Source organism: Callospermophilus lateralis, chromosome 9 (assembly GCF_048772815.1).
Source record: "Callospermophilus lateralis isolate mCalLat2 chromosome 9, mCalLat2.hap1, whole genome shotgun sequence".
Taxonomy (NCBI): Eukaryota; Metazoa; Chordata; class Mammalia; order Rodentia; family Sciuridae; genus Callospermophilus; species Callospermophilus lateralis.
This window is the reverse complement of record NC_135313.1, coordinates 94,000,624-94,027,940: the sequence shown is the minus strand read 5'-3', so window position 1 is coordinate 94,027,940 and position 27,317 is coordinate 94,000,624. Positions and strand designations below refer to the sequence as shown.

Sequence of the window (27,317 nt, the reverse complement as noted above, 5' to 3'; positions counted from 1 at the left end):
AGGAAATTCCTCTATATAGAGTATAGGAGTGAATACTACCCAAGTTATTCTATGAGGCCAATAGAACCCCAATACCCAAATCAGACAAACACAGAAGAAAGAAAAATTACCATCCATTTAATCCACAAGAAAAAAATCCCAAACAAAAGTTATCATATCAAATCTAAAACATCATATAACATATACTATATGATAACCAGGTTGGATTATCCCAGGTATGCAAGGATGGTTTAATATGAAAAAAGACACATATGTGACTTACCATAGCAACACATTATAGATCTCAACAGGTGTACAAGAACCATTTGCTAAAACTGAATACATATTCACAATATAAATTCTCAGTAAAGTAGGAATAAAAGAGAACTCCCTTAATGTAATGGAACACCCCAAAACTCAGAGAAAACATAGTCCTGTGGGTAAGAGTTAGATGTATTTCTTCCCAGATCAGGACCAGGACAAAAATGCTTCCTCTTCCTGCCAGCAACTTTCTGCATATGGGGGCCTAAGCTGATATGACAAAATGCCAAGGTACTAGAGACACAACTGTTGACAGAGTTCCCTCCTATATGCAGGCATTACTGGTCTGGGTGCTTTACACACTGTCTCCTGGGTCAACAGGAGCCACCAGCATGGGAGAGGGAGACTTCCTGTACCCTCTACCCTTGCCCAGGGTCCCAGAGTGCCTGACATTAGGGCTATGGTTTGCTCTTAGAAGGCTGGAGATTCTGGAGGCCCAGAGCCGTGGGAGGAAGCAGTGGCCTCCTCTGCAGAGTCCTTCCTGTGACGGACCTCCTGGGGTGCTAGGTGAGCTCACAGGTGCGTCAGTCAGGGCAGCCAGCTTCCGAGCAAGCTCAGTAGGTCCTAAGGGAGTTCTGGTGTGGGAGCTGGGGTCTCCCAGGGCTGGCTGGTGCCTGCCTGGAGCAAGGTGGATCTAGGAACCCTGGTGCGTGCTGTGCTCTGCCTGGCACGGCAGGGCTTTTAAAAGACACACTGGTGGGGCAGGGTCTCTCCAAGATTTGTCCCATGGCACTGGTCCTGCTGCCATGCTCCACCTGGAGCCTTCTACCATGCAAGGATGTGTGTTCAGAGCCTTGTAAGCTGGCTGCATGCCCAGACTCTTCCACCTGAGCATACACTCATTCATCCCCGAGTGAGCCTCAGCCCTCCTCTCCCATTCAACTCCCTCATTGTGCAGGGCCACAGGGGCCTCTGAACGTATGTCTCTGCCACTGCTGCCTAGGTGACTCTTGCACATCAAGCTCTTCTATCCCAAGTGGCTATAAGGGGAGGGTCTGGCTCAGGAGAAGGGCTCTGGATCTCTGGAGAAGCCTGGGCTTGTCTTGGAGGTGGCAGCTGCACAGGGCAGCAGTGAGGAGAGCTGGGAGAGGTGGCCAGAGGGCAGGGCTGAGCAATACCACCAGAGACTCCAGCCCTTCTCTGCTCCAGGTTCTCTCACTGCTAGAGACATCTCCTCAGTGCAGATGGGGAGAGAGGACCCATGAGGGGCCATCCTGGCTGGCCAGGCTTGCCCACTGGCTGCACGCTTGTTTTTCCTGGGGTCGGAGCCTGGCAGGCACTGGTCTGGATGGGCTCTGGGTTGTATGGCCTGGACCTGCTCTGATCGAGGGTGGTTTCCTGAGAGTAGCTGGGCCCAAGGCTCTGGCCCATCTGTGGACTGAACACTGGGGGCAGGGACACCCACATGAGCCTGAACACAGAGCCAACTCAGGGCTAGTCTCTCACAGGGGAGGAGGATATGTGTTCCTCACCCACAAGCTCCAGGGTCCTGCTTCCAAGGAGGAGCAGGCAGAGAGCCCATCAGCCAGGGCTCCAGTACCCTGGCTACAGGAGGGCTGATGGACTCACAGGAAAAGCCTGGCAGAGGGGAGTGTGAATGGGCAGTGGGAGCACAGGAGGCCGGGACTGCACTGCAAGGGAGGGACTGCAATGCCCTGAAGCAGGGGAAATGCACCTGGATCAGGGAGCCAGGCCCCTGATCTGGGGCACTCAGGCTGCAGGCCAGGGCACATGGCCCGGGTGGGGGAGGGGGCAATGACTCATGAGAGCAAGAGGAAGGGTGGCTGGGTGCTGTCAGCTGATGGATTCCCAGTGGAAAAGACCTGACTCACACAGGAGGGCATCTGAGATAAGAGAGGGAGGACCAGTACACAGAGTGTGAAAAACCCCTGGTGTCCACCTCCTGCAGCAAGATCAAGAAACTACAGCACAAGGCCCCTACACCCTTCATGCTGAGCAGAACTCCTGAAGTGGGAGATGGGCTGAGGTCTATTGATCCTATGCCACTAGCTGGACATGACTTCAACTCCACCTCCTCTAAGGGTTCATACTGCCACCTTGAGGGTCAAGAGGGACCCCACGCCTGCTGCTGTTGGGCATGGCCAATGATTCCCCTCTGCATGACAGGCTCCCAGGCAGAGACTCCTTGGGACCACCTCCCACCTGTCTGGCCCTCCTACAGTCTGCTCCTATTCCTGCTGCAAAAGGGCCCTGGAGATCTCCCAGGTGACTCCGGGGTCCTTGGTGTGGCTAGAGGCCCCTACCTGTGCACAGCTTGTGTGATTTCTGTCTCTGGGTCTGATCGAGTTGCTCCCTGGCTCAGTTTTCCTTCCCGAGAGCCCAATTCTGCACTCACAGTACTAGGCATCTAAGTACCCCACCACGGACCTCATGCCCTTGCCAAGGAGTGCTGCCCGCAGGCACCTCCCACTCCCAGGCCAGGGGCACTTCAGGCAGTACCATGCTGTTTTCCTCTCCTTGCCTGTCTCCCTGCTAGCCTGGTCCCATAGGGCCTGGGCAGAGTGAGGCCTCAGAGTGGCTAAGGCTTTGAGGCTTCGAAAGAAGCTGACCCACTAGTGATCACAACAGCCACTCCATAAAACTGAGAGCAAACAGTGACAGTGACTGTCTCCACCTAAGGAGCACTTGCACAAACCCTGGGTGGAGCCCGGCACAGCCAGAACAGCAGCAGCAGGGGAGGTCAGGAAGGAGGCCTGCAGAGCGGCTTCCAGAGCCACGGCTCCTCCCACCCCGAGGGGCGGGGCCTCTCCAGGTAGAAGGAAGCAGTGAAGGACCTGGGATCCACAAAACAGCTGGGACCACAGGAAGTACCCAGAAGACAAATGCTCCACATTTATGAAACACGGTATCAAGAATACCAAGAGGACAATGCAGAGGTCCTGCCGCATCCTCCTGCATGCACCTTTTTTGCATCCCATGACTAGCCCTGGCCTGGGGCTCCAGTGTATCCATGAGGAGGTGAGAAAATATATTTGCAAAATTTACCACAAAGGGGAATAAATAATGTGGTCTAAGTTGGGTCTGGAGGCTTAGCCAAGAGACTGTGGCCACCACCCCTCCAGGGACTTGAGGGCCCCTTCCTGCCAGCAGAGGCTCACACCTGTAAGACCTGGGCTTCTGATGATAGTAGTGCCAGCTGCGGTGTGGGAAAGGGGCTTACACTTGACCATGGAAGCAGGGAGGCACAGGCTCACGGAGCCTGCAGACCTGTGAACAGTGCTGCTGGATGGCCACAATGACCCTGTGTGGTGCGTAGGACAGGAGCAGTTGGTCTATTATAGCCTAAGACCCTGGCAGTTTCACGATCCTCCTGTCTCCGCCACATGAGCTGCTAGGATTACAGGCATGTGCCACCATGCCCAGCTGATGCTGGGAGTTTCTAGATGCTGATCCTTGTGCGCAGGGATCCCTGAGAAATCAAGATCCTGACAGTGAGAGGTTCGTCCACTGGTCTGCACTCCTAGCTTCACTGGTCCCATAGGACAGATGAGCAAAGAGAGGACATCAGCAAGGGAATCAGCCTGAGGCCACCAGCAAGGGAATCCAAGCCACAGGTGCATCTGAGCACCTGCTTCTGAGTGGCATGCAGGGCTGTGAATATTACCAACCAGCCTGGAAGGCAGGAAGCTGAGGGAATGGGTGAGATCTATGCACATGGGGTTGGTAGCCACCTGGGACCCAATTAGTCCCTAGACCATGGAACTGCCATGCTGGAACCCCTGGGGAGGCGAGGCAGAGTGGCCTGGCTGCAGATCAGGGGTTCAGGCTAAGACCATTCAGGGCCACTGGGATGACCCAGGCCACAGAGGTGGTACACTTAAGCTGTGGTCTCAAGGGCAGAAGCCTTGCCCTCTCCTCTGTGCATCTGCTCTATTGGCCCAGACCTTCTGCTGCATACCTGCACAAACTCCACCAAACACTGTCCCTGCACCCTCAACCCCACCACAAGACCCCATATTGGCTCTTGGTCCTGGCTCTGCTGTCTGTGCTCTGGGCCCTCTTTTTCTTTGTGCTCCTCTTTCTCTCCCTTTTATTTTTTTTTCGGGGAATGGGGTCTCACTCAATTTAGCTCAGGCTGGCTTCAAACTCCTGTGTTCAAATGATTCTCTTGCCTCAGCCTCGTAAGCCGCTGGGACAGGCATGCTCCACCCTGTCTGGCTTACACTGGGCTCTCATGAACTAGGCCAGTGAAACCTGCAACTCTACTGCATCTTTCAGAGGCATAGACAGGGTGGGCTGTGACTGAAGGTCCTGGGACCTGCCCCAGGAGGTCCTCAAACCCTAAGCACTGAGGTCACTGCCTAAGGTGGAAGGGCTGGGCTCCTCCCAGATCTTATTGTGGGCAATCCTTCGTTCTCCAGCTGCCGACTCTCCTGGGCAGGGCCTCATGCAAGCTACTTTGGGGAAGTCCACCAGGGTCAAGAGGTCTGCTGGCTTTGGGGTAGTGGCTCAGGCTGGCCCCCCTGGCCCCCAGAGCCGTGGCGATGAGCTACTCTCAGCACAGTGTGCTCCTCCAGCCTCCAGGATCCAGAGGTAGAAGACCTGAGGAGAGGGTAGGCTGCCTGAGGGGAGGAAGGTCAGGATGCTGGCCAGAGGCCATTAGGAGATCCAGGCCTTAAGAGTGTATGTGTGGGGTGGGGGACACACAGGTCTTCTGACCACGTTCTCATACTCAGGCTCCAAAAATTACCTGGTGGTGACTCTCAAGAGTGTCAGAGTGGGTGGACAGGCTCTGCCTGCTGAAACCTCTTCCTTCAGGGATGTTTGTGCTGACCTTCCACAGATACAGACTGGCTCCTCAGATGAGCTCCAGGAGGAACAATGAAAATACAGAGAGAGGCTGCCAGGATACTGGCTCTAAGGCTCAGTGGGCCCTACACCTGTCCCACCTGCCCCTCTTAAGTCTCCTCCTTGGCAAGGCAGGGAGGCAGGGAAGCAGGGGTACGGAGACAGGGGACTGGAGGCCCCAACAGAGCCAATGCCGTTTGAGCTCTTGTCCTTCCTCTGAAAGATGACAGAGCTGCCGTAGTACGGGCTGACGGTGCTGGCTGACAGCATATCCCGCATCCCTGGTGCTCCCCTGTGCTGGGCATCTTCTAAGAGCTCATGCCTACTTGCTCATTTGGTCCTCACCCCCACCCCAGGGTAGGCGATACTGATTCCTTCCTGGCACCCCGGCTGTCTACACCTTTTCCAAACTCTTCCCAAAGACTGCAGACTAACTCATTCTATGAGGCTAGCATTAACCGGATACCAAACCCAGACAAAGACACAAGAAAACTACACATCAGTACCCCTTATGAATATCAAACTCCACAGCAAACCTGCAAGCGGAATGCAACAGCATATTAAAAGAATCATGTCTCATGACGAAGTGTGATTTATCCCTGGAATGCAAAGATGGTTCCACATATTCAAATCAATCAATGCAATATGCCAGATACACAGATCAAAGGGGAAAAACCCATGTGATCATCTCAACTGATGCAGAAAAAAACACTGGACAAAATACAATATGCTTTCATGATAAACAACATTCAACAAACTAGGGAGAGAAGAAATCTACCTCAATAAAGACAACTGCTAGACTGAATGCTTGTGCTCCCTCAAAACCCATTTAGAGAAGCCCTAATCTCCAATGTGATGGTATTTAAAGGTGAAGACGTTGGGAGGTTGTGAGGTCATGAGGGTGAAACCCTCATGAATGGGATTAGCGCCCTTATAAATAGGAGACGTGAGAGAGAAGATCTCTCTCTGGGCCATGTGAGGACACACACAAAGTATATGACAAGAAGTGTCAGATGCTAAATCTGCTGGTCCCTTCATCTTGGACTTTCAGGTCTCCAGAACAGTGAGAAATAAACGTTGTTTAAGTCTCCCCCAGTTTATGGTATTTGTTACAGCAGCTGGGATAAGATAGCCGTACATGAGAGACCATAGATAATATCACCCATAATGTCCAGACTCTGAAAGCTCTTCCTTTCACATCAGGAACAAAACAAAAATGCCCACGTTTGCCACCTCTAGCAAACAGAGTACTAAATTAAAAAAGAAAAAGAAAACACCCCATAGATATGAAAAATTGTGCTCTATATGTGTAATAAGAATGGTAATGCATTCTGCTGTCATATATAAATTTAAAAAAATTAAAACACCCCATATTACTAGAAGTTCTAGTCAGAATAATTAGGCAAGAAAAAGAAATAAAAGTAATTTAAATTATAAAGGAAAAGGTAAAGTTATCTCTGTTTGCAGATGACACAATGCTATATGTAACAAACCCTAATGATTCACCCCCCAAATCTGTTAGAGCTAATAAATTAATTTAGCAATGTTGTAAAGACAGAATTAAAAAAAAAATCAGGTGTCTTTCTACACACTGAAAATCAATTATCCAAAAAGAAATGATTTTACTTACAATAGTATCAAAAAAATAAATAAATAAAATGGGGCTGGGATATAGCTCAGTGGTGGTTGTTCAGTATGCAGAAGGCCCTGGGTTTGACCCTCAGCACAGTAAAACAAAACAAACAAGCAAAAATTTAGAAGCACACTCAACCGAGGAGGTCAAAGACTTGTATCATGAAAAGGATGACAATGAAAGAAATCAAAATGACATCAATACATGAAAAGACAGCCCATGCTCATAGATTGAAAGATATAATAGTATTACAATGTCAGTGCTCCTCAACTGGATCTACAGATTCAACACAACCTGTTATACCCCAACGGCATTTTCTTCATATATAGAAAAACTTATTCTAAAATTATTGGAACTCTAAGGGGTCAGAAATAACCAAAGCATCTGACAAAGAAGAATAAAGTTGGAAGACTCATAAACCTTGATTTCAAAAGTTATTACAAAGCTACAAGTAATCAAAACAGTGTGGTATAGGCATAAAGACAGACACAGGGACCAATGGAATAGAATAGAAAACCCAGAAATGAACCCTTGCATATATGGTCCAATGATTTTTGACAAGGGTGCCAAAATCAATCCAATGGGAGAAAGGACATTCTTTCCAACATGTGGTGCTGGGAATATGAGTGTACAAATATGTTAGACAGCCACATTCGAAAGAATGGAATTGGATCCTTACTTTACACCCCATATAAAATCTAACTAAAAAATGAACTGATGATCTAAACATAAGAGCCCCAAACACAAAACTCTTTGAACACAGGGGAAAGTTTTATGACACCCAAACATACAACACCAACAAAAGTAGTTACGCTGGAGTTCATCAAAATTAAAAAAAACAGAAAACAAAAACCTTTTATACAACAAAGGACCCTCTCAACAGAATGAAAAGCCAACCCATGGAAGAAACGTTTGCACATTGCAAATTATATATCTTATAAGAGACTAAGATCCAGGATATATAAAGAGCTCTTAGGACTTAACAAAAACATCAAACAATCCATTTTAAAAAAGGGACAAATATCTCGAATAAACATTTCTTCAAAGATATACAAATGGCCAACAAGCACATGAAAAGATGCTTAACATCACCAGGCATTAGTGAAATGGAAATCAAAACTGTAATGAGATCCTAATTTCCACCTATCAGGAGGCTATTAAACCAACCAAGCATGGGGGTATGCACTAGCAGTTCCTGCTACTTGGGAGGCTGAGGTAGGAGGACGGCATCAGGTTAGGAGTTCCAGGCTACAGTGGATTGTGGCTGCTGGGGTCTACACTAAGTATCCGCAGTGAGACTGTGACTGTGTATAGCTGCTGCACTCCAGCCTGGGCAATAGTGAAACCCAGTCTCTCAAAAAAAAGCAAAACAAAGGGGCTGGGGTTGTGGCTCAGTGGTAGAACGCTTGCCTAGCATGTGTGAGGCCCTGGGTTCAATTCTCAGCACCACATACAAATAAATTAAATAAAGGTCCATCAATGTCTAAAAATAAATAAATAGATAAAAGAAAAGAAAAAAAAAAAAAGAAATTAAAACAAAACAAATGATCCAGGAAATAAGAAATAAGGGCAAGGATGCAGAGAAAATAGAACCCCCGTACGTTGCTGGTGGGACAACAGTAGGGTGGTTTCTCAAAAAACAAAACATAGAATCACTATATCATTCTGTATTTCCCCTTTTAGGTCCATGCCCCAAAGAACTGAAAACAGGAACTTGAATACGTATTTGTACACTTATGTTCACAGCAGCATAATTCACAGCAACAAAATGTAGAAGCAACTCAAGTGTCCACTGATAAACAGATTAGCAAGATGTGGTCTGTGGACACAATGGAACCTAACCAGCCTTAAAATGGAAGGGAATTCTGACATGTGACAACCTGGGTAAACCCTGAAGACAATATGCAAAGCCAGTCACAAAAATACAAACATCATGAAGTACCCAACACAGTAAAATTCCTAGAACTAGAAAGTAGAATGATGGTTGCCAGGGGCTGAGAAAAGGGGACTGGGGTGTCCTGGTTGAATGGGTAATCTCAGTTTGGTAAGATTAAAAAAAAAAAAAAAAAAGTCTGGGAGATGGATGGCATGAAGGCTGACAAGGGACTTAATACCACCGAACTGTACCACAAAATGGTTCACTTCATAAATTTCATGTTGTTGTTTATTTTACAAGTAAAAAACCAAAAGGTTCCCCACAATATTATGCCTGTCGCAGGCTTCTCATGAAAGATGGTGGTCCTTCTCTGGGTGCTGCCATCCTGGGGATCCTCAGTGACTGAGGACACATGATGTCCGCTTGGTCTAAACCTGCCACTCACCATCTCCTAGACTCTCTTGGAATGATAGGACCAAAGGGAAGACTGAAGGCACCAGAGTTGGCCTTGGATGGGGCAGAAGTGCACCTGGGCATGGTCCAGGACTCAGGCGTGACCTGGAGGAGAACCTGTTTCTGTACTCTGGTCAAACAGCAGGGGCTTGTTGAGCACACCAAGGGGGGCAGAGAGCACATCCCTTGCAGGGATGGGGACAAACTGGAGGCTAGGAAGGCCCCTTCCCTCCCTAAAACCAACACTGTAGCTGCTGTCATCCAATGTGTGGCTTCCATAGCCAGCCTGCCCCCTCTCCCTGTACCCCTCACTCCTCAGCCGAGTAGCTCCAGTGGCTACAGTCCTCCAGCCTCTGCTAGGTCCATCCCCAGAGGCCACTCTCCAGTGAGAAGGGGAGGGGCAGATGCCCTCTCGGCCACGACTCTGTCCATCCAGCCTCCCATTTGTAATTGATCTCTTCAACCAGGCTTAGAAAACATCAGAACCTGAGCAGTAGCACACGCCTGTAATCCCAGTGGCTCAGGAGGCTGAGGCAGGAGGACCGTGAGTTCAAAGCCAGCCTCAGCAACTTAATGAGGTGCTAAGTAACTCAGCAAGACCCTGTCTCTAAATAAAACTGATTTTAAAAAAGGGGGCCGGGGATGTGGCTCAGTGGTTGAGCACCCCTGTGTTCAATCCCTGGTACCAAAAAACTAAACAAAAACCAAAATAAAACCAGCAAAAACAACTGGGACCTGGCATCCTGCTAACACTGCCAACCACACCTTCAGCACCACACCCATACTCTTGGGCCCCTGTGGTGCAAGCAGGGTCCACTTTTCCTGGAAGGGCAGAAGGGAGTCCTAAGGACACACCACCTGGAGTCTGGCTTTCTGGTGCTTTCACAGCCTCCTGTAGTCACCCTCATGGGCAGGAGATCCCACCCCACACATGGAGGCTCCAGGTTGGCCCCCCCACCCCCTTTTCTGCAAATCACCTGTGAAAACACTTTTCCTCTAATATCCTGGCTGCATTTTGAGAGCTGGGGATTTAGGAGCAGCCCAGCCACCGAGTGGAAAATTGCTCAGCTTTTAGTGGGAACTAGTGGGAAGGAATTTCAAATGGGAGGAAATGTCTCAAAGTGCCAACCACTTGCAAGGAAAAAAGGAATTCTTGCTCCAGAATGTTTGAGTCACCGCTGGCTTTGAGGCCAGAGCTGCTGCTGGGAGCGTGCACACGTGTGCTTGTTGGGGGGTTAGTGCCTTGTGCTGCCCCTGGTCAGCCCTGGGACTCTCCCGACCTCTTGCCCTTGAGGACATGCCTGTACAGGTGTAAAGCCCGTGGCTGATCCTGCCAAGCAGGGCCCAGCCCTCAACAGGATTCCCTGCACTGATGAAAACCGTGGCAGACAGTCTTCTTGGGGCTCCACTGGCCTGTCCTTCCACCAGCTCATGCAGGCAGCAGTGAGGCTGACGACCAGTTGGGGACACCTAGCTCACCAAGATCCTAGATGGCACGAGGGGAGGGAAGGCAAAGGACTGGGTTCTCTGTGGTGCCCTGGGTGCTCTCCCTACATATAAAAGACATTTGTGGCTGAGCCATGAAGTCAGTCCTGCCCTTCAAGAACACCTACCAGCACCTGCAAAAAATACAAGGTGTTGCTGCACACGGTAAAACTGAAGAGCAGAGTGTTGTCCACTGGCTTTCAGCAAGGTCTGCATCTTAAGCTGGTGCCGTTGCCAGGGCCACAGCAAGGGGAGGCCAGCTGTTGAGCTGTGGGATCCCCAAGTTCACAGACCTGGAAGTCAAGAGTGCTGGCAGCAGCATGCTTGGGTCAGGCAGGGCTGGTCTGTGCAGTTAAGGCCGTGTGTACACGTGTGTGCGTGTGTACGGCTGTTCTCACTGGGCCTCCTGCTGAGAACATCTGTGACCAGGGCACTCCGTCCCTCACTCCTCTGTAGCTCCTTCAGGTTTGGGCAGCAGCTCCTGAAGGGTAGGTTTTAGTTCCTTCTGAAGGCCCAGAGAAGGCTCTGTGCAGAAGCACTTGGTCGTCACTTAACCTCAGCTTCCTGTGTTGCCTCCTTGACCTGTGGCTGGCTCTCTTCTGGTCAACCCCTGGGACGCCTCCCCACCTGTTGCTTGGTTTAAGGTACTTCCCAGGGCTCTAGGAACTAAAGGGTGGGTGGCCAGGCTGTGCAGGGCTCCTGTGGGTCACCTTGTGAGAAGGCTGCTACCCTGTGCTTGGTCTTCCCAGCTGTACAAATGGTAAGGGACACGGCCAGCCTCCTTGGCCTTCTAGATCAGACAAGACGGCCAGCACTTGCTAGCACTTACTCTGCCATTTGCTGGGGACAGTTAAGGCAACCCAGGGATGAAGTTCTGGGGCATACCTGTGGGGGGCCCTGCCCTGAGCCCTTCAGAACCTTTCAGGTCATGCCGATCTGCTCCATGTGCTAATTCCTGGCTTCATTTCACCCTTGCCACAGCTTGGGGTGCACAACCCTGTTTTGTAGACTAAGAAACCAGAGGAGGCAAGGCCCAGCCTGATGGTGGAGCAAGGGAGGAGTATCCAGGAGGAAGCAGCAGCAGGGGACAATGTCTGCAGGGTACACTGCAGAGGGGGGAGGGGGAGGGGGCTTCCTCCCCTGATCTTCAGCCCTAGCAGGGGGTGGGCTCTGCGGGGGGGGGGGGGGGGGGAGCTGGCCCTAGAACTGTTCTGCTTCTTTGCTGTCCAGGGCTAGCAGAAACCCTGAAGGTGATCCACTTATATACTGCTGGCCACCAAATGTCTCCTGCTGAGGCCAGGAAGCTCTTGCATACATGGCTGGGGACATCTGCTACCTGCTGAATACCCTGCCAATATCCTATTACTTTGTAATACCCAGCTTGCCTGCTGGAGGGGGTCATTAAGTGGGTGCCTCAAAAATACATGACCAAGGCTCTCTCTGAAGAACGCTGCTGCCACTCTGGCTGCCCCACCAAGCTGTTGCCCAACACTTGTTTCCGTCTCAGGTCCCAACTCAAAGGATCTAGTAATGGCTAATTTTAGGCGTCAACTTGACAACAGGAAGGATACCCCCATAGCTGGTAAAGCACACTCTCTGGACATGTCTGAAGGTGGTTTCAGAAGGAGAGGAACATTTCAATAAAGGACCAAGTAAGGAAGGCCCACGCTCACCCATTGCGGGTGGGCACTATGCAAACAGCTGGGGGTTTACACAGATCAAAAAGGCAGAATCTGGGCAGATTTGCTCTGTGGAGCTGGGACACCTTCCTCCTGTCCTTGGACATCAGAGCTCCAGGTTATCAGGCCTTTGGTCTTAGACTGAGTCATGCCACTGGCTTCCCTGGTCTCCAGCTTGTAGAAGATTACTGTAAAACATCTGTCACTATAATCACAGGAGCCAATTCCCATTCAACCATTCACCCACCTACTCCATCCATCCACATACCCGTGCACCTCCGTACGGATTTACATCCTATGGGTTATGTTTCTCTGGAGAATTTACAGCTGTCCCTTGGGGGGATACCACTAGACATGTCTACTTATCTAAAGCATGATGACCCTTTGGAAGCTTGATTTCCCCAGGGCTTGGTGGTCCCCAGGGGACAGGGATGGTGCAAGGGCCAGGCCTAACAGCAGGAGGGCCATGAACCCCTTAGGACAGAGACCACTGCTATTCCAAGTACCCTTTTGCTGAGTACTGCATGGGACTGAACTGTCTACCTTAGCAGGTGGAAGAAATAAGGGACTGCCATAGACGGCAATGTTCTGGGTCTCTGACAGGCTGCCTTGTTAATGGATGTCAGCACAGGACTCTCCCAAGACCTCTGGGCTAGCTGGGTAAATCCCATCCTGCTGATGACTGGTTCAGTACCTTGGTGGAGTCCCTCAACTCTGAGTGGTTCTCCCACCTGCAAGTGGGAAATGAGGTACTCACCAGAAGACTGACAGGGATGGCTCTACCCTGGCTGACTCTCACACAGGGGCAGCTGCTCAGAGCTGATGTCCCTGCACCATGTCATCTTCCCAGGAGATGGCTACCTGATCCCTTTCCTAAGACCAAGTATCCCTGTTCCCATGAAGGCCATCAGCTCTGGAGTAACCCACTGAACCAAGGTCTTCCTGATGCCCCAGAATAGCTTATGTGATGTGTCACATGAAGGGGTCACTGTCATGCAAGAGGCCAGCTGGGCTCGGCAGTAACTTCATTCCATACCCCCCCACCCATGGGCTGCACTGTACCATCCATGTCCCCTGGGGTTACTTCCTTCATGCTCAGTTCCTCCTCAAGCCACCTCTGGTCTGGCTGGCAGAAGACAAAATAGCACTATGCATGGTTTAAGGGATTCACAGGTCTGTGGCCAACATGTAAAAGGAAGTATAAAAGGTCAGGGAACAGTGACCAGTGACAGCAAGGCTCAGACAGGGTAGGGTGCAGAGAATGAGGGTGGGCAATAGGGATTGGAGTGGTCTGCTCAGCTAGCCAGAGTTTCGTGATGTACCAAGTAATGCCCATCTCCCTAGCTGTGTGGGTTCCCTAGTCCGGAAGGCCCCATCCAATGAGTTACTTGCCAACTTGGATGGGGCCATGGCAAAGGGCTAGGCCCGCGGACTGGGGTTGTGGTGGATGAGGGAGTCCTGACACTGGCCACACAATCTTTGCTTCTGGGGACTTCTGAGCATCTCACAGGCCAAAGCAAGGGACCCGCAAAGTAAGAGGGGGCCCTGTGCTGCAGAAGGAGCCAGAAGAAAGATGCCTCAGGTTGCTGGGGCCCCTCAGCTCTTTTACTCAGGGATTCTTCATCCTCTGCTGGCCTGAGTACACTTCATACCCCTGAGAAAGTCTGGCCTGAAGCCTGCCTGGGCCCCCTTTCAATCCAAGCGCTTGAGCAGTGGGGCTGGGGGCTGATGTGCTGCAGCCCTGGAGTAGCCCATCAGTCCCCACTCCTGCCTTTTACCCACTTGGCTGAAACCTGACCACTCTTTGTAAAAAGTATGTTTTCCCCTGGGCACGCTGCCAGTCCAGCTTCCAGGAAAGCAAAGGAATAAATCTCCCCTTACAGGACTCTGCTTCCCAAAGGGCACGCAGGAGGCCCTGAACTTTCTCAGGGTTCAGGAGGTGGACCAACAAACAGCTCTGCCGGGACTTGCACGAACAAAGCCAACCGCCTGGGCCTGCCTGCCTGCCAGAGGGAGCAGGCGCTGGAGAGGAAGTGCTGAAGGAGCCCCTCTGAGCCCAACCCTGGAGGGACGGGAGCAGGCAAGGAGGATTCCAGCCTGGCCAGCTGAGGCCTTTGTTCTCCAGGAAGGGCTGGAACCTGTAGGCTTGGTGCCTGGGCAGGGCCTCTCCTTCCAGGTGACATCAGACACCTCCAAACTCCCCTGAGAGACCATCTGCTCTGCCTTCCCCCACCCTGCCTCTGGATCTCTCCAGGGAGCCGCCATGTTAGACCCGATGACTTGGCTGTTTGGGGCCAGGCAGCCAAATTCATTCAGCTGGACTCTGAGAAGTGGGGGCTGGTGGTCACTCAGGGAGCTCTCCTCAGGACCTGGCAAGCCCACCCATGAAGCAGCACCATTTGGTGGCCATGAGTCCATACTCTGACAGACTTCTGGCTCTGTTGGCAGGGAGAACTGCCTGGCTCCTTGCCATGGGAAGGGCTGAGGGGGAACTGTGGAGCCACAAGCCTGTGTGTGAATCTGGCTCTGCCACGCGGGATGTTAGGTGACAAGTTATGTGGGTCCTCTGCCCCTGGGTTTATTCAGCTGTAAGATGGGGCCCTTGATAGTGAGGCTTGTATGAGGAAGGCTTGGCACCAAGTGAGGGTGGCACTCGGCCATAGCCACACTCTGCTCCTAGGACTGTGACCTAGGGCAGGGATGCCCACGTGCCTCCATTCCCCGGCTATGCTACCTTGGGCAGCTTTACCCCACACGATGGCATCAGGACTCCAGAGAAGTCATGGTGCCACACTCACACCCCCAGGCTCACTGCTAGGAAAGGGCATCCCATCCTGCCTTTTGCCATGGTGATGCAAACACAAAACCTCAGTGCTGGCGGGTCCCCATTTCCCAAAGATGCCAAAGCTCCAGAGAGGTAAATATTTACATGTGAGTTTTGGCGCTCATTACCCAGAGGGGAAACGCTCTCCCTGCTTCCCATGGGCTGCTAGTGGGTGCCCATGTTTGTTCGTGGGGTCTTGCAAGCCCTGCAGCAGCAGCAAGAACTTTCTTATTTTGGACAGGGACTTGGGGGCTACTCACCCCCAGCCAGCAGGGGGTCCAAGTTGGGTGGAAGTAGGTTCCCAGGTGACATGGTGATGGGTTCCTCTCCTGGATGCTACTTATGCAGTGCTGGCACTGTCACTGGGGGAGACTGAGGCCCAGGGTGTGAATGTCCAGCTGGGCCTGTCACTGGGGGAGACTGAGGCCCAGGGTGAGTGTCCAGCATCAAGGTTAGGTTGAGTGGGTAACAAGGGCAGGCCTTACCTGGGCAAGGCCCACTCAGATCTCCATGTGGAAGGGGGAGGATCCTGTGAACTCCAGAGCAGTGGGTTCCGGGCTCTGTGCTTAGCTGTTTTCTTCCAACTCAATCTCACAGGAACCCTTATAAGGGGGCCAATACCAGAAGGGCCTGATGGCTTCACTGGTCCTCCTGGGCTCAGCCTGTACAGCTGCTGCCTTGGATACTATTGAGCATCTCTAGGGAAGGCCCCAGGGGTGTCCATACTGCAGTGAGCACAGCAGTCAGCTGGCCATCTGCCCACACATTCAGCCTTGAGGCCTCTGGCTGAGATCCCAAGACCAGCAAGGTCCCAGAGGGGTTCAGAGGTCATCAGGCAACCCCTGCCCACATGTACACATGACACTGGACAAAGGACAGGGTGTGCCTGGTCCAGCTCGACCCCTACATGGTGCAGGTGCCATAAATCACAGGTCCACAGAGCGAATGGGCTCGTGGGAGGAGATGCCTGCTGGGCTTATCACCCAGAGTCTGACACCAAGATACACAGAGAACACTGCCCCAGATCAATAGGGAACTCCAGGGAAAACCCAGACCAAAGATACAGACAACTGATGGTGAACACCTCCGTGGTCAATAAACACCCCATGAAGATCTCACTAGTATAGCGCAAATGTGCACTGAGACCATAGTGGTCTCTGTTTACAGCTCCTGGATTGCAAAAATGCCCACGTCCGTCAGCCAAGCAGGGGGGAACCTGACACAGCATAGGTGTCGGGTGGAGGAACCACTCTGGGTTGAGCTCAGAATGCCCTCTGACCCACTGCTAGGGACACACCAGAACCAGGTGCAGGCACAATCACTATCACCAGGATTGTGACAGCCAAAGCCAAACATGCTCCCGGCTCTTTTCAGAACAAAGCAGAGGGAAAGGGAGCTATGTCTAGACAGCGATGACAATAAATCCGGCAGTGGATGGATTAAATATGCATGTCATGGACCAACACAGATACATCTCAGAAACGGGCTGAGAGAAGACAGCAGGTTATAGAAGGTTAAATACAGTGTGATACAGGGTTCTAGAAAGTTTGAAACCTCAAAACAGCATTACGTATGGTTTAAGGGATTCACAGTTCTGCGCCCAACGTGTAAAAGGAAGTATAAAAGGTACTCGAAAGAGAAGATGCTGGATAGTGGCAATAGGGTGGGGTGTCTGGAGACTTCTCCTTCACCTGCAGTGGGACAGAGATATACACAACCCACAGCCCCAGGTCCCAGCTGCACCACCCACAGACATCCTGTGGAAGTGATCCAAGCCTGGGCTCAGCCCACAGCTGGAGGGCACCAGGGAGGGGAAGAACTGCCACTTCCTGAGGAACAAGACTCTCACATGGTGTTTGCGTCCCTTTAGCTCCTCCACATCTGGCTACTGGCCAGAGAAGGCAGGGGCTCTCTGGAGATCGAGGGAGCAAACACTGCAAAGCCCTTTTGCTAAGTAGGCATTGATAGGAGGACACCCCATGGCTGAAGCAGGGAACATCCCAGGTTGTCATCTTGAAAGACCTGTGTTGACACGTGGAGGATGTCCCAGATAAAGGGACCCTACCTGCATAGATTTTAGTTGCTTTAAGGAAAGCTCTGGGCCGGCCCTCAAGCACACCAATTCATGGAGTAAGAACAGAAGCCAAACTCCTGGCTTTGGCTTGGAGGCCCCTTTCCTGTCCCCCCAAAGAGATAAGACTCATCGAAGTCTTTTACAGAAAGGAGGCCACATTGGGACTGCATGCACAAATCCAAGCACCTTCTCCCATGGCAGAGAAGTTGCAGAGCTAGAGAGGCACCAAGCTGGGGCTTCCTTCCCCTCGCTCTGTTGCTGCCCCAGTATGTCCTGGTGGTCCCCGACTCCAGGTGGCCCATCTCCCCAGCTGGCTTCCCTGCTTCCAGGCACTCATACCACTTTCTGTCCTTACTTGTCGTGGAGAATGGAGCAGAACTTACGGAGCAGACTCTTTGCTGGGCTCTGCCCCCACCACTCCTCAAGGAAGGGAAAATAAACATGGCTCAGAGGGTTCCAGGTGGGGAATGGAGTCCAAGCTGGAAGCCGGTGTTCCAAGATGCACCTCACACATGGTGCCAAGCACTTTCTGCAGAATGGCTTCAGCTGACCACAGGAGAGGTCCTCCCAGGGACCCCGAAAGGACAGGACCTGGGCCTGTTACCCTGACCTGGAGGCCCTGCCACGGGGACAGAACTAACAAGGGGCCAGCTCCTGCCCATGACCAGACAGGGTGAGTGACCCTGGCCACTGACCTCTGTGGGCTCCACAGTTCTGTAAACAATTAACTCCTCCTGTGTTTTAATCTCTCTAGTCACTATCTTGCCAGACAATTACTGATTTGTTCTGATGTCCCCCCTGGTGGGCCTTTTAGTGTTCCCTGTGTAAACAAACAGAGGCAGCTGCAGCCCTCAAAGGACAGATGTGGAGAGCAGGCTCTCACTGAAGCTCCCTCCCGTGCAGTGCACCAGCCCAGAGCCTTGCCACCTCACCACGGCACTGTGGGCAGCTGCTGACAGCCTGCTTTCCAGAGGAGGAACTGGGCCTCCAACTGCACCAGGAAATTCTAAGAGGTTATGTGTGTCAAGGCTCCCATAAGACATGGGACTGAAGGTACCACAGCGCCACAGGAATCACAGATAAGTGGTCACTGGTGTCTCTACAGAAACAAATGATGGACAAACATCTCTAGTTTAGAGACGGGAGACAGGGTCCAATATTTTTCCCTCCGAGCCATGAGCCACCCTGGGTGCGGCAACAAGGGAGGAAGGCTGGCTCAGGGGGTTCCTCTCTTTCCAGAAGGACCCTATCCCATTATGCCCCATGGGCCTAAGCAAGCAGGCACGTCTCTGTGTTTCCTTCCCTGGAGTCTGAGAATCCTGTCTACAGAGAGGACCCAAGAGCTCCTGTGCAGCCTGCCCAGGCCAGGGTACAGGGCTGAGTGAATGACATGAATGGACTTGACAGCTGGGTCTCCCCAATGGTCCAGCTGCCCTGGACAGAACCTCGGGCCTTTGTAGGAGCAGGTCATGATGCAGGAAAGGCCATCCACACCCCCATGGGCTGTGTGTCCTCAGCAAAGCTCCCGGCACCCACAGAGCTGGCTGGGAGCCTGGCCTGGGAGGAGCTCCCTCAGGCACAGCCAGTGGGAGTGTGTTAAAAAGCGGCTCAGGATGGGCTCCTCCAGGTCCCAGCCTCTCCTCAGCACTGGGGTAGGATGGAGGTTGCCTCTGTGTCCAGACACTCTCTGTCCTCTGCCTGCCTCTGATGTTCTCTAACAATGTCCACCTGGAGTCTCTCCTGTGTACATGGGCATGCCATGTTTTCCCAAAATGAGAGCCCCTACATGCAGGGGACTTGGGACAACACCACACCTGGAAGGGGGCATTTTACCCAGGGATGAATAGGACCACAAGTCACATAGCCAGGAACTAACAGTCCTGCATTCCAGGGTAGATGGCCACTAACACCTGGGCCTCTGTTGTCCTGTCCCAGGGCTCTCTCTTGCTCTCAGTCATCCTCGCCATCAGCTGTGGATCTCAGGTGACACATTTGAACCCTAACTGGTTCCAGAGTACTGCTTCCTGTCTACACCTCCCATACCCCTCAGACCACCCCTCCTGGTACCACCACACACATGCAGGCCTGTCACTGTGGCTAGGGCAGCATCTCAATCCCAGAGCCTAGGCCTTCTGTGAACCTAACATGTTCTTTCCAAAACAAAAAACACACACAGTAAAATCTTACCAGGCAGGGAAAGAGCTAACTGTTCTTGGGAAGGCAAGAACAAGAATCTTTAGAAATGAAAAACAAATACCCCCAAAACATTTTACAAGCACATGTCACCCCCAAGAGGGCCAGAGGTACGGGTCTTAATGCCATTTCTGTTTCTGGTTGGTTGGGGAGTTGGCTTGGCCTACAGTAACTGCTCCCCAAAGTGTGCCTTCTGTCGTTTTCCTTTTCAAATCCCCCAAACCCAAGGCACACACAAGGTGAAAGGGGATCCCAGCTCCAGAAGCCCCCCTCCATGACTTTGTGCTTTTAGACATCTGACCTGGAGATGCCCTGCAGTCTTTCACATAGGGACTCAGCTCAGTCCCATAAGGTTTCAAGAGAAAAGGTGAGGACACCCAGGGAGGGAGGCCTCCTACTGTCTATCACTCAGCAGGGCACAGAAGCTGAGGGGCAGAGGCCAGCGGGGCTCAGCCCCAGCTTTGCCAGGTTGCCAGCACTGCCTCTCACATGGCCCATCCTTCCAGGTCAGGAGGTGGACTCAGCCGTTCTTGTCCCAAGGACCACCAATGAACCATCTGATCCCGCAGGGGAGATGTGGCAGGTCTGGCCAGGCTCTGCTATAAGTTAAGTGCCCCCATGGATGGGCTCTGCTGACCGTCGGCAAACCTCTCTGGTGCTCCCTTTCCAGAGCCAGGGGAATGTGGCCCAGTTCTCATCCTGCAGCTACTTGAAGGCTGCCAGATGTTTTTCAGAAAACCTGATGACGCAGGTCTGCATGTGAAACTGTGTGTTGTCTGCCCAGGTCTCAGAAGGAAGGCCACCCATTCTGAATCCTGTGGCTGCCATGATCATCTGGGGATGGTCTTCCCCACCAGAGGGTGAGGCAGGGCACAGCAGAGGACTGGACCAGGCATATGGGCTTCAGGACAGATAGATGTCCAAATCCTGGCTGCTGGTCCTCCAGGCATACGGACTCTGACAAGTTCTCAAACTTCTCTGGGCCATGACTTCCTTTTGTGGAAAACACGCCAACCTTCACACACCTACTTTGCTGCCTTGGTCTGTTTTCCACTGCTACAAGGAGACACCTGAGACTGAGTACTGAGCAAGAAAAGCGGGTTAATTAGCTCACAGTTCTGGGAGGTTTGAGGGCATGGTGCCACCTTGGATCTGGTTAAAGCCTCATGGTGCATGGTATCAGGGTGGAGCTGTGAGAGAGATCATATGGTGAGACAAGAAGCTAGAGAGCAACTAGGGAACTATCCAGGGTCCCATGAGAACTACATCAATGCCTTCTGAGGGCAGTGACCCACCTCTTAAGGGTCCCACCACTTCAACACCACCAAATTGGGGACTAAGCTTTCAACAAACAAACCCTTCGGGGGGGGGGGGCGCATACGCAAGCTACATCCCAACTACATCAAGGGCCAAATGAGATAACCCACTCTTAAGTACCGCTGAGAACTCAGGGGACAAGAACAGTTCTCCAGCCTCCTTATTTACTCCCATGGCCTCTTGCCCGGCTCCCTCTGATTCCAGGCTGCACCCCTCTCTAAGTAGGGGTGAGATATAAACATCTGTGAGCAGGTGGAGAGGCAGCTGGGGTGACTGAAGTACAGCTGCCCCCAGTCCCCTAAAGTGCTGGGCCACCCAAATGGTGCCTGGGTGGGGCAGGACTTTGGAATAAAAACAAGGTAAGCACTTTTTTTTTTTCCGATTTAAGGAAGCAAACTTTAAACAAACCCACCACAATAATACCCACAAGGGTGCTGCTAAGATGGGCACTCGAATGCCATGGGCAAGAAGTGGATAAGGTGTGAAATTTCTATGTGTGAAAAGTAGGTTAACACATTCAGAGCATTAAAACACTCAGATTCTTCAACCCAGAAATCCCACTCCTAGGAATTCCCAAAGGAAATCAGAGCTATGTAAAATATCTGCACACAAGGATGTCCGTGGCAACATTCCTCACAGGAGCCAAAAAACTAGAACTCTGCACGTTCAACGTCTGAGAGCCACCTGCAGGACACAGAGAAGGGGGGGGATCATCTGCAGTCACTAAAAGTAAGTTTTGAATCACATGGAGCAACACTCATGGTGTGTAATTTACACTATGGTTTCAATTACAGAAGAAAACGTACTTGTGGGAAATAGCATGGTTTCTCTTTTCTCCCTTATACTCTCTTTCCACTTGCTACCGCAACAATCATTGCAATAATAAAAAAGTGTGTGTGTGTGTGTGTGTGTGTAGGGGGGTGGGGCACGTGAAAGAAAGGCTCAAGTTCTTACTGATAATAATGCCAGCCCCTTCCTCCTCCCTCCCTACTGGCCTAGTGGGCTCCAGATCCAATGTGGCCTGAACCACCACTGCCAGCCTTGCTCCCAGAATGGGAGCCAAACAGCTCAGATCTGCCATGGAGAAGGACAACCAGTTGAACCCATAATGTCCCTGCTGTTCCACTGGCCTCAGAGCCCAGGGTGGGCACTGAGTCCATCAGCAAAGGGCTCTGTGACTCAGTCCTCAGCCCAGAGCTGGCCCAGGCTGAACACTGGAAGTGCCTAGAAGCCCTGGCTGGGCTCATCCTCGGGACACAAAGACAAGAGAAGTGATAGCGCAGATGACCTCCTAGCCATGAACCAGCTAAGATAATGACGGTCTGCCTTCTTATGTGTCTGCTTACGAGGAAGGAGTTTTTTTTGTGGAAATCTAATTTGGAATAGCTTGTCCTCAGATTCCTTTCTTCTCTCAGCCAAGGGCCTCTCAAGGCCATGTAGGTCTGGCCCCAGGTCCTGGTCACTGGCTCACGGTCACAGGAAACAACTGCCCCCAATGCAGTGGATGCCGGTTTTCTCCCTTGATCTCAAAGAAAGTGACTGTGAAGGCCCTTTAGAGATTGTTGAGTGCTGTAGGAATGCTCTGACCTAAGCCCTACCTGTCCTGGCTCACTGAAGGTCCCTGGGATCTCAGCACAGCACTCAGGGACTCACAGGGAAAGGCAGGATGGAGCACAGATCCTGGAGGAAAATGTTCTGGTTGGTACCAACAGGAGGGCAGCACCTGTTCTGCACTGGGGCACAGCCAGTGCTCATGTGCTCTGGATGTGCCAAGGTGGCAGATGGGAGTGCAGCTGAGGGCACTTAAGGCAACAGAGACCTAGGAACAGGAAGACAGGGAAGGCTTCCTGGAGGAAGAGACATCTGAGCAGCAACTGAAGTTGGTGGAGTAACCTGGAGGACAGTCGGGGACGGTGGGTGCAATGAGGCACAGGGGGGAGTTCAGGCTGGGCACCACGTAGGTTCTGGAACCTGAGGTGACTTCAGGATGATGGAGGTGAGGCAGCACACAGAGATGAAGCTACAGGCACTAACAGGACACGTCACTGACGAGGGACCCCTAGTTCTACTGCTTCAGTCCCTGAAGGAGGTATCACAGATACTAGGAGCCCGCTGCATGCTCCCAAAGGTGCTCTGCTGCAGAGAGGATGGGACCTGAGCCCAGGAGCCCAGCCAAGGTGGGCCAGAAGCCACTCTTGGTCTCCAGATACCCTCTGTGGTTCTTTCCAAACAAAGCCCAGATGATTTCAGGGACATTTCCGGGTGGACCCAGGCAAGATCATGACTGTATTTCCTCTAATGACACCTTCAGGCAAACGGGAAGAGGAAGAAGGGGCATTCTGACTACAGGTGCACCATTTGGACCCTCCGAGGCGACACCAGCGTGTGGAGTGCCAACCCACTGACCAGAGTGGCCTTGGCCCTGGTGTCTGAAGGCAGCCACGTCTCTCCAAGTTGGTCAGTGCAATTCCCTTTTCCTTCTTGGCCGTTTTCACAAGTGTCCTGGCTGATGGCAGCAGGCGAGAGCCCCCATAGTGAAGGGGACCACAAAGTGACCTGCCAACACTTTGCTCTCATACCTGTTCCTCTATCAAGGCAAGAAGCACTAACAACTGCTGGAAGTTCCAAACCATATTCCAGGAAGGAATTGAAAACCTGTCCATCTCCATTTGTCACCTGAATGTGTGCCTAGCTCAGAGAAAGCCTGGGTGGACGCCGCATCATGGGGTGGCTGGGAGCTGAGCAAAGCCCACTTCCCCATAACTCAGCCAACCTCTCTTAACCCCCCCCCCCAATACTGTGGATGGTGGCACCAGAAGTGGGGAGAAGAGGGGACTCAGGGCAAAGGTTCCAAGCCCCACAAGAGTCTCGGAGGAGGCAGAGGAGAAAGAGAGGTCCCAGACCCAAGAGGGCCTGTCAGGACTGGGGAGCAGGCCCACACCCTCCTCAGTTCAGCAGCTGGATAGTTACATCCACGCACACAGAGTGCGGGAAGGGCAGGTGAAGACAGCAAGACAGCAAGGGTGACATCCGAGTCCTCTGAAAACCCAGTGCTACTCAACACCAGTCATCTTGACATTGTGGACATTGCCCTACTCTCAGAGTGACCAGTCCCTGGGCAGGTGGAGGAAGTGCACCTTGGCCTCCACAGCACTGAGGCCCAGCTCCAGCCCTAGAGGTCTCTCAGAAGGTGACCTGGGGTACAGCTGAGATGTAAATTTACAAAGCCAAGACTTCCTGTGCCTCCCCAGTCAGCTCATTACAAAAGCAATCTACCTAGCCCTGGGAACAAAAATGAAAAGAGAGGGGAGGGAGAGAAGTGACATGGAGGCACCGTCACCTGTTTGGTGGCAAGGCAGAGGAGGGTCTCCTGAGGGCCCTGGTAGCCCTGCCCCCATTCAGCCTCTGTGCTGCTGAGCCAGCAACTCTCAGGCCCAGGGGTTGGTGGTCTAAGAATTAAGAGGCATCTATCTGACTTTGCACCCACACAGGCTTCCCAGGCAGAGGGTGCTGGGGCCTCTCTCATGTAGCACCTGGGGCCCATCTACCTCACTTGCTCCTCCCACTCCAGGGTGGGAGGGCGGCTGGAGCCTCTTCCTCTAGGGCCTCCAGCTCTGGGGAACAAACACCGGAGAAAGGAGACCAGAAGCCTCCCAACCCCGGGGGCTTACAGGGTTGCAGAAAGAGCACCCTGGTTGCAATCTAGGTAAGCTCACTTCTAAAGCCCCAGCCTCTTGGCAACCCCAGGACCGGTCTGCACACTCTCCCCTGGAGCTCTCCTACAGATAGGATTCAGCCTCCCGCAGGCAGGAATGTGTCCACCTGGGCTGGTGAGGTATGTCAGTGTTCAGCTCTGGAGCCTACAGCCCTGGTTGGTGGAAGGGTGGATGGCCACAGCTGCCAGGCCCAGTTCTGTCTATAGCACAGTGTGACTGGACCATGGGGGTGGGTCCTGCACCAGGAATGTGCATCTGTGCAGGGCAGATTGGGCAGAAACAATCTTTCAGGACAGGCAGTTCTGTAACCATTAAACTAAGATCCCAGAACACCACTTCTTAGCTGCTGAGGGAGGAATGTGGTACAACTAAAGGAAAGTGGGAATATTCCCTCAGTTTCAGGATCCCTATATTCTGAAAATCTGAGAAAATTCACAGGAAAAAAAAAAAAAAAGAACTCAGGGAAAGCAGTGTCACAGACCAGCCAGCTCTAGGCTGGCTGAATCCTTCCTGTAGGATCTCCCAAGCCCACCTGGGAGCCCATACCTTTCTGACTCAGGAGTGCCTAGGAATATCCCGTTAGTCACAGACTGGCTCACTGCATTCCCTCCACCACCCCTAATCTGTTTGCAAATTCAGTCCTAAGGAAGAGAAACAGAAACAAAAGGCAGGCAAGAAGGCTTCACTTCTGGTCTTTTCCCAGCTCTGACATCTGGGGAGAAGGTCCCGGTAGGTGCATCCCTGCAGGGCCAGTGAACACCAACAGAACGAGAGGAAAACAATCCCAACTTTATGTGCCAGATGCCCAGCACTGCCAGGGGATCTGTTATAAAGTGTTTTCCAGGAAACCCCCAGCACCCTTGTCCACACACAGGTCAGCCCCGTCTCTCTCAATCCTACACATATAGGGGGAAGGGGAGCCCTGACAAAAGGTGTCTGCTTGAACAGGTACTACTGGAACAGCTCACCGGGCTCTAACCTGGCTGTGGGTTCCCTGGAAAGGGAGCCCCCAATTGGCAGCTTTTGTTTCTCTTTCTGGGCTGGGGAGGGCAGGTAGCACAGCCTTCTCCCCGCCCCCAGGCCCAGGTCACTCAGGGCCTTTGTTCTACCTGCACACACCGGCAGGCAGAGCCCACCCCTTCCCTGGCAGCTCCTCCCCACCCCGCTGAAAGCAGGCAGGCACTGTTGGGCTGGGGGCACCACAGGTTCAGGGAGAGGGAGCTCACTTCTCACTCCACTTTTGGTATTAGAGGGACGCGGGGAGGTGAACTCTCCAGGTGGGCTGTACACACACCAGGGAACACGCTTCCCCTCCCAAAGACCCATCGGGCGGCGTGAGGCCAGCCTGGACCGTACCCCTGGCGGATCAGCTCTCCTGCCGGCCAGCGGTGCACAGCAGGTGGGGCAGCCAGACGGCTGCAGCAGGCGCTGACCCAGAAGGAAGTCAGGGCACCACGCAGTCAGGCCGGTCGTGGAGCAAAGACAGACACAGAGATGTTAAGAGGGAAGTCAGAGGGAAGGGGTGACAGCTGCCAGAGCTGACGAGCTGGGAGCCTTGTGCGCCTCGCCTGCAGGTTGGAAAGGGCCGAGGCGAACGGGGGCCCCAAGAGGGTAGAGTTGGCCCAGCTCTGCCTGGCGGAGCCAGGACCCAGGCTCCAGGGCGCCCCGCGCGCTGAATCCCCGCGGCCCTGGGTCCCGATCGCGCTTCCCGCAGCAGGCGCTCACCTGGGCGTGCGCAGCGCGGCAGGGTCGCGGCGGTCCAGCACGCCGGGAACGCAGTTGGTGAGTTCGGTCCAGTCGGCGTGCAGCCCGCAGCTCCAGCCCGTGGAGAAGCGAGAGAAGAGCCAGGTCTCGCGGCGGTTGGGTCGGTAGCAGGTGCACTTCTTCTGGCCGGGTCGACAGTCGCAGGGCACCTCGAGGCGCACATTCTGCACGAGGTGGCGGCCGAAGGTGGTGCCGCCTGTCTTCTGGATGTGCAGGAAGACTATCACGTCGTCGCCCTTCATGTCGAAGCGCAGCGAGCGCTCCAGCTCGCGCACTGGGAAGTAGTACTTCTTCTCGTAGTGCGGGTCGGGCGTGGGGAAGAGGTCCAGGTCGTCGGGCGGCGCGCGGCCGCCGGGCGCGCCCAGGCTCAGCCCCGGGCCCGCGTACTGGTACAGGATGAGCATGAAGCACGCCGAGCCCGCCACCACCAGCACGAACTTGCTGGCGCGCTCAACCATGGTCCTGCCGCCGGCGCGCCGCCGCCGCATGTGTCACCATCGCCGGCGGCCCGGGCGCGGGGCGCGGGGCCTGGGAGGGCGGGGGGCGCCGGCGCAGCTGCCTCCGCCGCCGCCACCCGCGCTCCGGCCCGGCCCGGCTACTCGGCGCCCAGGCTGCCCGCAGCGGCGCGGGCCCCGGGCCTCCGCGGCGCCATGGGTGCTCCCTGCCCGGCTCCGGTTTCCCGGGCCCGTCTCCGGCTTGGCTCCCGCTCGGCCGCGACCCGGCCCGCGCCCCGCGCCTCTCGCCCTCCGCACCAGCCCGCTCTGCTCCGCGCCGAGAACGCTCTGCGCCGCCCCGCGCGCCGCCGCGTCTCCGCAGTCTGCCGCCGCCCCGCCCCGGCCCGCCCCCGGCCCGCCCCCGCGGCGCCTCTTGTCGTCGCCGCCCGCGCGGATCCTCGGCTCCGCCTATGGAGCACTGGGGGCCACAGGCCAGTGCTGGGCGCCGGGTTTGGTGTCTTGGCGGTGAAATCGCAGCCAGGAGGCGGGCAGCTGTAAACCGGGAACTGATTCCAGTCAGCGAGAAGCGTCGGGAGCGACTAGGGAGCGTGGAACCGAGGCCCGGGCGATCCTTCTGGGCCCGGAGCACTCAGCGGCAGCGCCTCTGGGGATTGGGTCCCCTGCTCCTCTCCAGGTCTGGAGGCACCCTTGTCCTCACCAGAGGAGAAGCCTTGACCTTGCATGCTGGGCACTCAGAAGT

The 27,317-nt window shown here is 53.5% G+C and overlaps 1 protein-coding gene across 1 annotated transcript in view; it reads right to left on the bottom strand.

Annotated features, from left to right (window-relative positions):
* Hs6st1 (heparan sulfate 6-O-sulfotransferase 1) overlaps window positions 1–26,686 on the bottom strand; it is a 47,393-nt gene extending 20,707 nt beyond the window's left edge. Inside the window, exon 1 of the mRNA XM_076866183.2 lies at window positions 26,085–26,686. Within this exon, the coding sequence (XP_076722298.1) occupies window positions 26,085–26,611 (527 nt within the window). The 5' untranslated portion in view covers window positions 26,612–26,686. The remainder of the gene's footprint in view (window positions 1–26,084) is intronic.
* Window positions 26,687–27,317: the final 631 nt, after the last annotated feature.